General features: G+C 62.0%; 5 protein-coding genes across 5 annotated transcripts; all 5 read left to right on the top strand.

Annotated features, from left to right (window-relative positions):
• Nucleotides 1-544: 544 nt before the first annotated feature.
• Nucleotides 545-2,926, top strand: LSCM1_05155 (uncharacterized protein; the record flags this gene model as incomplete). Its single annotated transcript, XM_067322628.1, has 1 exon — nucleotides 545-2,926. The coding sequence occupies one exon, from the start codon at nucleotides 545-547 to the stop codon at nucleotides 2,924-2,926; it is 2,382 nt and encodes a 793-aa protein (XP_067178491.1).
• A 793-nt stretch (nucleotides 2,927-3,719) lies between these two features.
• LSCM1_05154 (uncharacterized protein) lies at nucleotides 3,720-4,820 on the top strand (the record flags this gene model as incomplete). The annotated part of the gene is made up of 1 exon (XM_067322627.1): nucleotides 3,720-4,820. The coding sequence occupies one exon, from the start codon at nucleotides 3,720-3,722 to the stop codon at nucleotides 4,818-4,820; it is 1,101 nt and encodes a 366-aa protein (XP_067178490.1).
• Nucleotides 4,821-6,242: 1,422 nt separating this feature from the next.
• Nucleotides 6,243-8,336, top strand: LSCM1_05153 (uncharacterized protein; the record flags this gene model as incomplete). The annotated part of the gene is made up of 1 exon (XM_067322626.1): nucleotides 6,243-8,336. The coding sequence occupies one exon, from the start codon at nucleotides 6,243-6,245 to the stop codon at nucleotides 8,334-8,336; it is 2,094 nt and encodes a 697-aa protein (XP_067178489.1).
• Nucleotides 8,337-9,319: 983 nt separating this feature from the next.
• On the top strand, nucleotides 9,320-10,906 carry LSCM1_05152 (uncharacterized protein; the record flags this gene model as incomplete). Its single annotated transcript, XM_067322625.1, has 1 exon — nucleotides 9,320-10,906. One exon carries the CDS (start codon nucleotides 9,320-9,322, stop codon nucleotides 10,904-10,906), a length of 1,587 nt encoding a protein of 528 aa, XP_067178488.1.
• Nucleotides 10,907-11,482: 576 nt separating this feature from the next.
• Nucleotides 11,483-11,848, top strand: LSCM1_05151 (uncharacterized protein; the record flags this gene model as incomplete). The annotated part of the gene is made up of 1 exon (XM_067322624.1): nucleotides 11,483-11,848. One exon carries the CDS (start codon nucleotides 11,483-11,485, stop codon nucleotides 11,846-11,848), a length of 366 nt encoding a protein of 121 aa, XP_067178487.1.
• Between the last annotated feature and the right edge of the window lie 380 nt (nucleotides 11,849-12,228).

Below are 12,228 nucleotides of genomic sequence, written 5' to 3'. Positions count from 1 at the left end.
GCGACTCTGGCGAGGAAGGGCTCTGCGCGTGGTGATCGACTCGCTGAACTTCCTGTCGATGTGCCTGTGTGTGTGTGTTGTGCCGTTCACTGCAGCCTCTCTTAGTTCACCTCTGACTCTCTCTCTCCGTTGCCCTGGACCGCTCGAGTGGCCGCGCTGCATGGGTAATGGCGCCCTGGGAAGAAGACGAGAGACCAGCTACTGACCAGCGCAGGGCTGCTCCACTCACCCATTCGCTCAACAGGGAGGGAAAAGTGTGCATGAGCGTCGCCGCGGACGACGCTTGTGTGTGTGTGTGTGTGTGTGTGTCTATGCGCGCATCCGTCTGCAGCTGCCACTCTCTCCTCCCCTCACCGCTGCTGCCGCTTCGCTCACCCCCTCCCCTCTCCTCCGTCCCCCTCGGCGCGCACACAGTCACACCGCCGCGCCTGAGCAAAGGCACACGCGCTCGCATAGACGAACTTCAGCACCGCTTTGGGGGCGTGAAAGCGCAGCTGGAGACTCGACGAGCGAGAGAGCTAACGCCGCCGGTACATCATCGACAATGCGGTGCACCTCAGCACTGTACCGCTACGCATGCGCTGAGGAAGGCTGCGTCTCTCATAGTGAGCTGGTGAAACTGTTTCACGGCATCGATGTGGCCCTCGACACGGCGGCCGATGCCGCCTCGAACGCTGACGAGATCACGCCAGCACCGCCACCGCCGGCGGCCACCGCCAAGATGCTTCTGGCCTATGCCCCCAACTTGTGCTTCCCAACTCACCTTACGCTGTCGCAGTCGTATCTCGGCGACGCTGGGCTCGCGGCTTTCATGCGCGTGCTACCGATGCTGCGGTGGGTGCGCGCCATCGAAGCCCGCGGCGTGGGCGCAGGGCCCCGCACGATCGAGGCACTGAGCGCTGCGCTGACGGCGAACCTGATGGATGAGTGCGAGGAAGCCGCCGCAGTGCCGGCCGTGACGACCATCGGCGGGCCTCTGCTGGAAACAGAGCCGCTAGCGGGCGGGAGGCTACCGGCACTGGAGCTGGTGGACCTGCGCGACAACGACGGTATCTATGCCCTCTCCGGCCGACGGCTTCTCGCTGCCCTCCGCAAGCAGCGCGTGATGCTGTGTGCGTGGTGTTCTAACCACCCCGGCGTGGGTGACGTTATTCCGGCGCTGGAGGTGCTCGTCGACCTCGAGCGGCTCCCACCATCAACAGCGCGCGCACTGCACGAGTGGAATGAAGAGGCTGCCAACATCAAGCATCAGCGCCTGAAAGCCCGCGAGGCACGCCGCTGGCACGAAGAACTACAGGTGTTCACAGTGCGCAGTGCTGTCAGGGAGGCAATGAACTGCAGCGATAGCGGCGCGCCCCAAACCGCCGTTACTGGGGCGGCGACTGGCCAGCCTGTTGGAGAGCATGTCGTCTTCCGCTTACCCTCCTATGCCGACGGTGACTCGCTGCTGACACAAATGATGTCTGAGGTAAACGCCTGCATGAGCGACTTCCTGACAGCGTCGTGCTGCTTCAGCGCTGCAAAGGAAGGCACACAGCAGCCCGCCTGCGTGAATGAGTCTGCGTACTTCGCCCCTCCGCTGCCCACCTCAGACGGCGTGCGCGCTGCGTTGCAGGCGTGCGTCGACTTCGGCGCCGACACGCTGGCCATCCTGCCGCACACCAACGCTGTCCTCTGGTATGTGGCACGTGTCTGTCCGCCGCAACAGCGAGAAAGGAAGCACCGTGCAGGAGCGCTCTCAAGTGGTACCACCGCCATCGAAGATGCTATGCTGAGCTACTGGGAAGCGAAGGCAAACGTTGCTGCCCTTCTGTGTGGCCTTCAAGCTAACCCGGCCCTCGAGACCGAGCTCGAGACGTCGGAGCAGGCGGGCGGCATTGTGATTCAGCGCCACTTGTATCGACTGCGGCAGCTGCACGTACAGCTCGACCAGAGCGATGTGCTGCACGAATACTTGATGGACACCGCACGAGTAGCAGAAGCGGGAGCAACGCCGCTAAGCGAGATGACGGCCCTCTACTACCGAATCGTCGCAGCCCTTGTCACCCGGCGCTTCTCCGAAACTCATCTCCCCTCCATGCGGGCGTGCGAGCAGCGCATCGCGGATATTGCCCAGCACGTGCTCAATCACCTCGTGGCCGGCGAGGCTTCTTCTGAGGCGCTGGAGACGCACATCAAGCGCATGCACACGCACCTCGGCGGCTCTAGCGGTGCCAGGAGCGCCCCGAGTGAGCAACCCTCTGGCGCTTCTCACGGCGATCACGACATGCGCGTACTTCCTCCCATCATGGCGCGGTGCCTGTATCACCTCCGGCGCCACCAGGCCGAGGCGGCAGCCTGGGTGAAAACGTACATGGGAGGGGCTGTGGATGCTCCACAGCCGTCGTCAAGGACGGCGACGGCTGCTGCCGCGATTCACGCTTTCCACGCTTGTCACTGCGCAGAGAGGCTTCGAAGCCACGTGGAGGAATGCAGCGCGCAGACCTTCCCTGGCGAGCAGTCGCCCACGTCTCTTCCGCTGCCGTGCACCTCCTGCTGCTACCGCGCCCTGCAAACTGCGCAGACAGTTCTCCAAGGCGTAAAAGTGGGGTCGTCGGAGGAGTCTGAGCTGCGTACACGGTGGGAGATGCTGTCGCCGGTGCGACGCGCCCTCCCGCGCGAGCTGCGCATGTTTCTCCTCGACATGGTTATTCGCCGACGCAGTCGATTGCGCGGCGGATGTGCATATTTACCGTCGTTGGACTCCGTGACGGATGTCGGTGTGCCGATGCCCGAGAGCATGGTGGAGTGGCTAGCATACGCCGAACACCAGCGCGAGAACTGGGTAAAGCTGCTCCGCATCTTCGGCGAGTGGTACCGGCTGCGTGCCCTGGAGTCATATGGGATCGCCGAGGCACGCGCACTACTGTGCCAAACGCCCACGTAGCACGACTATCACAGGCACACCGTACATGAAAAAGGGGAGGCGCGCTGTCGGCGCATGCTGAGGAACGCGCTCACGCACATTAACCACCCACCCCCACTGACCACCCCTCCTCCCTTTCTCCTTCACAGATGTACAGATGAATCGCCCGATGCAGCACTTCCTTCACCCTCCCCATCGTGTGTATGCACCATCGTGCTGTGGTAGCGGGCAGGCGACGTATTCCGGGTCCCTCGCGCCCTCCCCCGGCACTATGCCCTGCCTTTGTATTGGCGCGCGTCACTGCGGGCTGATTCCGTCGCCCACGCAATGAGCACAGTAGCACACAACGAAAAAGAAGGGGAGAGAGTGAGGCCATGGCAAGCCGGCATCACCCATTCTGGCACACGCGTGCATGACCGCACCTGGGGCCTTTGTGCGACGTCGTGGTCGGGGCGTTTGCGTCCACACCCCTCGCACCCCCTCCGCCTTCCTGACGCGTTTCGCCTCGGTGCACTTTCCCCGCCCACCTGCCCTGTTGGCAACTCCTTCGGCATGTCTTTGCTGCCCCTCACGACTCCCCTCGCCCTTCCACCTTCAGCTACAGCGCTAGCAGTAACAGCAAAGCATTCAGAGGAGCACACACACACAAGACACTCATACGCTCACAGGCCGACCGTGGCGCGCGCATCGTCATGGTTGAGAAAGGCACCTGCGTGCCGGTGTCCTGATGTGTGGGCTGCCCCTGTAGGAGCACCTGACAAGGGGAGGCCCCTCTCGCCCACCTTTGCTTATTCTCGCCGCGAAGGCAGTGAGAATGCGGTGGTGGCCTTGCGGGTCTGAGGGCGGCAAGCCAAGCACCGCGGCGGCGGACGTACAGACGATGCAGGATGTGCTGGCCTCCATCTTTGCACCGACCAACCGCGCACTTGCGTCATCCAGCACTTCTGTTGGCGGCGGTGACGTGAGAAGCGCTACCGTGTCGCCGAATGCTGTGGGCACGGCATCTGCCACAGCTCGCACATCAGCAGCGCCACCTGAGAGGACAGAGCTAGCGGCCTCGGCAAGCCGCCACCGTGACGTGGATGCGAGCGAGGGCACCAATACGTGGTGGAGAAGGCTCTGCAAGTGGCAGCCATTCATACCGATACCGCGCAACACCGGCGCATCCGCACTGCAGTCGGTTCTCTCCTCTACTGCGACTAGCACAAGCCCCATGTGTACCGCACTGAACACAGACAGGGCAGCGACCGATGCCGCTAAGGCCAAGACTGCTGTGTCGTGGCAGACACTCCCCAAATGCCCTCTGGCCGGCTATGAGCTCACACGCCACGGCTTAGTCGACACGCTGACGAAGCCGCCGCGCACCCTGACCGCAACAGAGCTGCGGAGCTTGATCAACGAGCTCACAGCTGTGGAGCAGCAGGCCAAGTATGACGTGGACCGGCAGTTTGGTGGTCACGTGGGCCGTCGCAGCCTGCGTGGGCTGGAGCTACTTATCAGCCCGTGCATCTTGTTCACCTCCATCTACCTAATGACGTGGAAGACGGCGTGGCTGTACCGCAACGCGCTACCGCAGAAATCGGTGTTTTTCACGCAAGTGCTCGCCTTTCTGCGGCTCCGCATGCCGGCAGAGCAGCGAGAGCTTGTGGCTCGGCGGAACCAACGGCTGATGCGAGCCACAAACGCGCGGGTCTGTCTGTCCTTCCTGAGCGGCGCTGGCCTCTTCGCGTTGGTGTGGGTGTCGAGACCTCCATCAAACGCCATGGAGGAGTCGCCTGACGTGCAGGCAGCGAAGGAGTTGATCGCCTACCAACGCCACTTGGAGGGGTCGCTAAAGTGGTGCTGGTACGTCTACTACCACCACCCTGCCTATTTACCAATGAGTGAGGGCAGTGGTAGTAGGAGCAATAGGTGAGGCACCCATCGGTGACTGCTCCCTCATGTGCGGCAGATGCCGCAGCGCACACAAGGAATGCGGCTGATGGAGAGAGCGTCAACTTCGCTGATAGCAGCAGATTGCTGTGTGCTGGGCGGGTGTGTTGGGGTGGGGTGGGCGGCACGTGTCCAGAGCGTGAGAAGGATTGCAGGGGGGGAAGGGCGATGGGAAGTGCTGAGGCCGGATGGCGGCCTCGACTCTTATTCTATATAGAGGCACAAGCACATGTCCACCCGCTTCTTCCTTTCGACCCTCCGCCTTGAGCTGTGCCCGGTGCTGCATCACCTCCCCGCCCACTCACCCCTCTCCGCCTTCCCTCTTCTCTTCAGCGCACTACCTCACATGGAAGGAAGGCTACCCACAACAGTGTCATCGATATGGTGTAGCGTCATCATCGCAGATGTGCAGAGGGCCTCGTACGTGCCCTCTCCCCCCCTCCCCTCCTCCTCTTCACCCAATCACCACCACCACCACTGTTGCGCACCAGGCGCGAGTGCCTGCACCTCCACGTGCGCTCTTTTCCTCAAGCTCGGGGCCACTTACGCTACCACAACCCCTCACGACAGCGGGCAGCTCAGTGCGTGATATCATAGCCAAATTCCTGCGAAGAAAAGGGAGGGGAGTTCAGAGCGATTCATCACCGCGGATGTCGGCGGCCATGGCCCTCAATGGCGTCGCGTCGCGGCGACCTGTGACGCTGCACACAGACCGTGCCACGCGCAGGATGGGCACAGTGCCCGCGTGGCTCGAGCGCATTCCACACGGCCCTCGCGGAGTAGTGCTGGGGTGCGCGTCTGAGTCGCCCTGAAGGGGGTGCATGGCATGGCGACCAGCGTCATGGGGGCGGCTGTGAGGGGTGTCTACACGGCTGTTGCGCACCGCGAAGGCGGTAGAGTCCAGGGGGTGTGGCGGAGCAAAGCGGACCGGCTGAAAGAGAAGACGACACGCCCATGCCTCATCTCTTCACCACTGCAGCCATCCCGTGTCCAGTCGGCTGCCTGCCCTTTCCTGGCGCGGACGCCTTCGCCTGGCGCACACTCCTCCTCCTCGATCAAGAGTCTTTACGGGGAGGAAGGTACGCGCATCGCCATTTCTGCTTCCCCATCGCCTCATGTTGTGCCAATCTTGATCTCTTCTGCACCCCGCTCCCTCTCCTCCCTCCGTCTCCACACGCACGCACACACAATCACCCGCATCTTCTTCTGTGTGAGGTGTTTGGCTCGGAGAGCGAGTGCCTGCGGCTGCCGACCACACCTCGGCCCAGAAAGCTGCAGTCGACCCCCATCGCCCTCTCCTCTCCTCTCCATACATACCCAGGACGCCTACACAGCAGTGCGGCGTGCCTCCCGAGACGGCTTGTCAGCCCCAGCGTGCCCGAGCGCGCGGGACATGAGTGCTTAGATGAGTGTCGCTCTATCACCTTCGCCGGAAGTGTCGGCACCGCCGACGATGCGTGTCATTACGGTGGCTCTGTGCGCGAGCTCCCGGAAGCATCAGCAATCGTTTGACGCACTACGAAGGGCAGGGGAGCTGCACAACGAGCGCGTTCTCCAGCTGCAGCAGCACTCGGTGGCGGGGCAACCAGGCCCGTGCGACACCAGCGGCGGTGGAGGTGGCGCAAGCACCGCCGCACAGCAGGAGGCCTGCACCAGTTCCATCAGCGGTGAACCTGGCATGGGCTCGCACCCTAGGAGCCGCAGAGGAAGTCGCGCGCCCCTCAGCAACGCCATGGCGCACTCTGGTCGGAGTCGCGGCATGGCGGCGGAGCCGCCGTCTCGCTGCGCTTTGAACAACTGCCTCTTTCGCTTTCTCAACCTGAACTATGATGCGCAGCGCAATCGCATGGTCGTGTGCGTCAACCGCGAGATCAAAGGAGAGCACCCGCTCTCCACTTCCTCGAATGCAGGCCCTAAGACGAAGGCAGGGCGGAGTCCCCCTGCAGACGAACACGCGTTGGAAGACGACAAGGTCAGCGGTGCGGCAGAGCGCTCTCAGGGAGCCCTCGCGGATGAGGTCGATGTTGTTTTGCATAAGGTGGCGACGTTTGGCACATCGCTTGCCATTCGCGCGCTCGAGGGGTGGTGCAAGTTCGCGCAGAAGCGACGAAGCCGACAGCAGAGGACGCCCCTCGTCGTCATTGACCCCCTCGAAAAGGTTCAGCTGCTCATGAAGCGCAGTATGCTGTACAAGCTTCTAGACAACTTGGGCGATAGCGGGCAGCCAGTCGCGCTGATACCTCGCACCTTTATGTGGGACCCCCCGTCCCGCGCGCTTTCTCGCCGTACCGGGGGCACAATCGGGTCCAGTACGGCCACCCCGCTCGGCATCCACTCTTTCACGCTGATGGAGGAGAAAGAGACGCGCGCGAACGGGACGGCGACAGAACGCTGGTGGATAGCGAAGCCGGACGAGGGTACTGGCCCCGCCTTCACTCATCACCTCGTGATCTGGCTCACACGCGGCGCGGATGTGACTGTGCCCGCAGCGGTGAAGGCTGCGCTCCCCGCCGAGGCCCATCGCTTCATTCTGCAGGAATTTTACATGTACGCACTCCCAGTGGTGCTGAAGGTGTACTGTGTCGGCTCAAACGTAAAGGTAAAGGTAAATCCCACTGTGAACTTGCTGAGCCATCTGTGGGAGCAGACGCGCGGATCGACCGTGTTGGATGTACCAGTGACGATGGACTCGCAGGACAAGGCGTTCTTCTCGACAGTCACCAGCGCCTCCACTGCCCGGCTGCAGCCGGCGTTGTCCAGCACGGCCAGTGACGCTGACTACGGCATGCAATCTGGCACATGGCCCACAATGAGCGCGAGCAAGGCGGCGGCTGCTCCTCTGTCGCCCACGGAGCGACCACAGGGCCCGTCGAGCGGAAGCGCCAGCGCGGACCAGTCGTTCATCGCGTGGGAGTCGATGATTGCACCGGCGGACAAGTGGAATGCATTCTTGGCCCCGGGCACTCCAGCCCACACGGCCATAAGCAAACTGGCGCAGGACCTCTCTGGGTACGCCGGCATAGGCCTCTCCCTGTACGGCTTTGATTTGCTGCTCGTGCCGCAGTATCTCGCGCACACTTACCAGCGAAAGGGCGCCCGTGGCATCGGGCACACCGAGGGCGCCACCGTACGGTACGAGGGGGTAGCGGCCTCGCTGTCGAGGGCGGCTCCGCGGCCCTCTGGTAGTCATGGGGCGCGCACTCTACCTGGAGTCGGCGCCTCAGCGCCGCCAAGTCCGGTGTCGCAGCCGTTTCGCGCGAGCGACATGTTCGATCCCACCTCCGGCGCGCCGACTTCGCTCTTGCTGGACAGCATTCCCATCGTCATCGATGTGAACTACTTCCCCGGTTATAAAGGAATCACCGAAGCGAACCAGCACATGCTGGAGCTGATCGCGCTGAAAACGACGCATCTGCAGGGCGGCTCATCCAGCGTGGCATGGCACGCCGACACCTCGACGGGAACAGGTGCGAAGAAGCGGCGGTGCTCGATGATGTAGCGCAGGTGCCGCCGTGTTGCGTAGCGGGCAAGGAGAACGATGATGGCGGGGCGTATTTCATGCTGCTCTGTGTCAGCGGCGGTGTACGTGTTGCCCAGCTGTCCCCCCCTCCCCTCCCCTCCCCTCTCTCTTTTGCGGGTGTCTGTCTGTCGGTGTTGCATTCCCTTTTAAGTGCGCCGTCACGACGTCGAATCACGCATGTGGTGCGGTGCTTCTCATCACTGTCCTTCGGCCCGCGCACGCAGGCTCGGCACCCCCACCCCCTCTTACACCCACCCACCCACACCATCCTCCTCTGCACATGCGCTAGTGCGCTTCGCTACGAAGACGAAGCGCGCACACGCGAAGCAACATGAGCGACAACAGCCACCCACACACACACACACCGCCACCACCATCTGATGTGTGGAGAAGGGCTCAGATCCCTGTGGTCGCTCAGCGGTCCGATTTCCGCTCTGTGGGCGGGGCAGGGTGGGGGGCACGCGCACCTGCAGCGGTCGTATTGCCCCCGCAGTGGCTGCGAAAGCACACGAGCACACCCAAATGTCTCACCATATCGGCTTGCCTCCTGCTGTCTCCTCCTCCCCGACCCTCGCCGCTCTGCAGCCAACCACACGACGGCGCACTCCCACAAGCGCCCAGAGACGAGAGCGAAACGTACCCATTCACCAACACCTGTACACTTCGCCGCCCCGTGATCAAGCCTCTCCCCCCCCCTCCCTCTCTCCGCCGGTTTCTGCGTCTGAGCCAAGTGCTACTTCAACACGCGCACACGTGTGCACCTCTCTCATAGAACAACGCCACCGGCGCCTCCCCTCTCCTCTCCATAGACACCCTGTGCGCCGTGACGTGAAGCGTGCCTGACACGCGGAACGCGAAGGATCGACTTCACGCGAAAAAAGGCGAGTTGCAGTCATACAAACTTGCGCCGGCCACTGACTCGTCTTGCCCTGCGCCGCCTTCAAGTCACCGGTAGGGCCGAGATGGCGGAGAGCGCGGTTGTGACGCCGCCAAGTGCGCGCTACACTGTGTCACCACGAGACCGCAGCCCGCTTGCAACCGGCATCTCTACCCTCTCATCCCCGACAGAGCAGACGATAGAAGTGGACGGCACCACCACTCCGCCGTCGCCACCGCACGCACCGGTCCACGAAACGCAAGTGAACGCTGAGGAGGAACTCAGTGACGAGAAGGGGCACAGGTGGTGCAGTGACCAGGAGCCACCTCTCCGGAGGGTTGCCGCGTCGTCGTCGTCTGGCACGAATGCTCAGCTGCCCATCTCGTCCGCACCACCTGCGCGAGATGAGGGCTGCGCGCACATCACCGCCGCTGACTACGCTGATCGGCAGCGACTGCTGTATCATATCACGTACCTAAGTACCCAACTTCAACGCGCGCAGCTCCAGGTGGAGGACCTCACGCGAACTGTCTGTGTGCTGCGCGGTGCGGTGGGCGACTCCGCCGCGGCCGCAGCTGTCAAGGTCGCCCTGAAGGAGGATGCCACGTCGGCAGCAGTGCTGGCGGCAAAGGAAGAGAGGGACGTCCACGCTGCCCTGCAGGCATCCCTGGCAGTGTTCGACCCCATGATTGCCCAGACGCAGATTTACCGCCTCGATGATGCCCTAGCGCAGATCGGTCTGCTGCGCGAGGCGGAACTGTCCCAGCTGCGCAAAGCACATGCGGCGCTGCAAGACCACCGCACACACGCCAATCGCCTCTCTGAGGAAGTGGCGCAGCTGCGTATCAAGACGGCAACGTTAGAGCAGCAGAAGCAGCGCGCAGAGACGCAGCTAGCCGCAGCTGTTCTCGAAGTGGAACAGCTTCGCTACGAGGAGCAGCGACTTAATAAGCAAGTGGTCAGTCTAAAGGAGCTCGCAGAGGACGGCACCTGGATGAGCAACGTGCGCGTTGTCAGCGCAGCCGCGGCGCCGACGCAGACGAGCGTCCCCCTATCGTCACTGCTTTTGCAGCTCGAGCGCGAGGAGCAGTCGGCGCGGCAGGCTCTGCTGCTCGACATCTTCTGGGACCCTGTGATCATTGCCTTCGACGCAGGACTGACGTGGCTCATGGATAGCGCTGCGCTGCAAGCCCGCGGCTCGGCTGCGCAAGAGCAGTCGGTGGCCCCAGAGGGAGCCAAGGCTCTCGCGGATGAGCGAGACCTCATCTCACTAGCACAGGCCGGTATTCTTGTCCAGGCACCGCCGCTTCCGACAGATGCAGACCTGCTTCTCTTGCAGCGTCAGCAAGGGGAAGTGACGCAGCTGCGCTCTCGTGTGCAACTGCTGCAGGAGCGCAATCGCGTCAGTCAGCTGGAAAACGAGCGCCTCCAGTTTCTGTACGAGAGTGAGGTGCGACGAAGCGAACGCATGGCTCAAGACCACGCTGTGCAGCTGCAACAGGCCTACGACGAGGTGGTGCGTGACCGGCAGTACATAATTAACAAACTCAAGCAAGAAGTGGAGGATCAAATCCGTCTCGCGTATGAAGACGGCAGAGCGTACGAGAACAGCAGATCCAGAAGCCGCCGCTCACAGAAGAAGGTGCTTCGCGCCGGCAACGCCGTCCTGTGACACGCGCTCCGCATAGACAAAGCGCGCTCCGCTGTTCTGCTGCTGCCCTTTTTTGCCCCTTTGGCTTTCGCGTTTTCTCAGGTTTCTTTTCCGTTGCGCCCAATGTTGGTCATGTGGCCTGTTGGCCTCATCACGCCATGCGATGCCGTCAAGTTGTTCCTGTCAACCCCTTCGGTGCGGGTTCGGCGGCCGCAAATGGGTGGCTCGCTGGCCCCCCCCGCCCCCTTTGGCGCGCGGGTTTTCGCCGCCAGGGGGGAAGGCGTTCACCCCCCACACAAACAAAAAAAACCAACCCTGCCCCCCTCCCCCCCCGGCCAGGCCCAGAAGCCCCACCACGAAGGGGCCCCTCGCGGCCGCCCAGGGGCCACTCGCCGCTTCCCCAGCCTGGCAGCCGGCGGCCGGCGGCCGCCGACCCCCTCCCCGAAAGCGCCAAGGACACCAAACGCGGCCAGCGCGGCACCCCCGCCACCCCCCGAATGAAAAACATCCCGCCCACTTTCTCTTCCTCAATTTCCTCCGTCTTTCCGAGGACATTGGGCACCGCACACGCGGCATACCAGACGCTGCTAACAGAAAATGGCGCTCCCAATTCTCGCTGGCATTCTTGTCGGGTGCAGCATCTACTACGCTTCCCGTGTAGGCCCGCGAATCGCGCAACGGGTATCGACTTCTGGCGCACATATTGCCTCCTCGCATTTTCTGAGCAATGCCAAGCCGTATCACAAGTTCGAGTGTGGATTCCACTCCCCAATGACTGAATACGAAGCCTATATGCTTCTCGGATTCAAGGAAGACGAAGTAGGTCCCATTTTTCAGCGCCCGACACCCGAGGAAGTGAAGAAGCGATACCGAAAAATGATGAAGGACTTTCACAGTGATGCCAGTGGAACACCGTATATTGCAGCGAAGCTCAACGAGGCGAAAGACATTCTCATCGAATAAGGGTGCTCTTTAGGAAGTGGTTGAAGCAACCCCACGATAGACAAATTCGAGAGGCGTGTACCTCTCATTCCATTGCGTGGGCTTTTACTAGTAATCGTGGCGCCATTAGGGATTTGCTTAAACCAGCTTCGTCTTTTTGCAATGAGTTTCTCATTTCTACTCATGGCATTGCACCAGTGATAATCTTTTCCCACATTCATACAGATGATGGTCATCGAATAGTGAGTGCCGAGAAACGGAGATCAAGCTTCGGTGCATAAGCGGAGCGTGGTCGGAAGTATTTTTTTTTTTGGACTCTCTACAATTCTATCAAAGATAAATGGTATTCTGCATCACGTCAGTACTCCCCGAATATTATTCTTGGTACCCTTCACCCCTTG

This window comes from Leishmania martiniquensis, chromosome 24, assembly GCF_017916325.1.
Source record: "Leishmania martiniquensis isolate LSCM1 chromosome 24, whole genome shotgun sequence".
Classification (NCBI taxonomy): domain Eukaryota; phylum Euglenozoa; class Kinetoplastea; order Trypanosomatida; family Trypanosomatidae; genus Leishmania; species Leishmania martiniquensis.
This window is presented reverse-complemented; position numbering and strand designations above follow the sequence as displayed.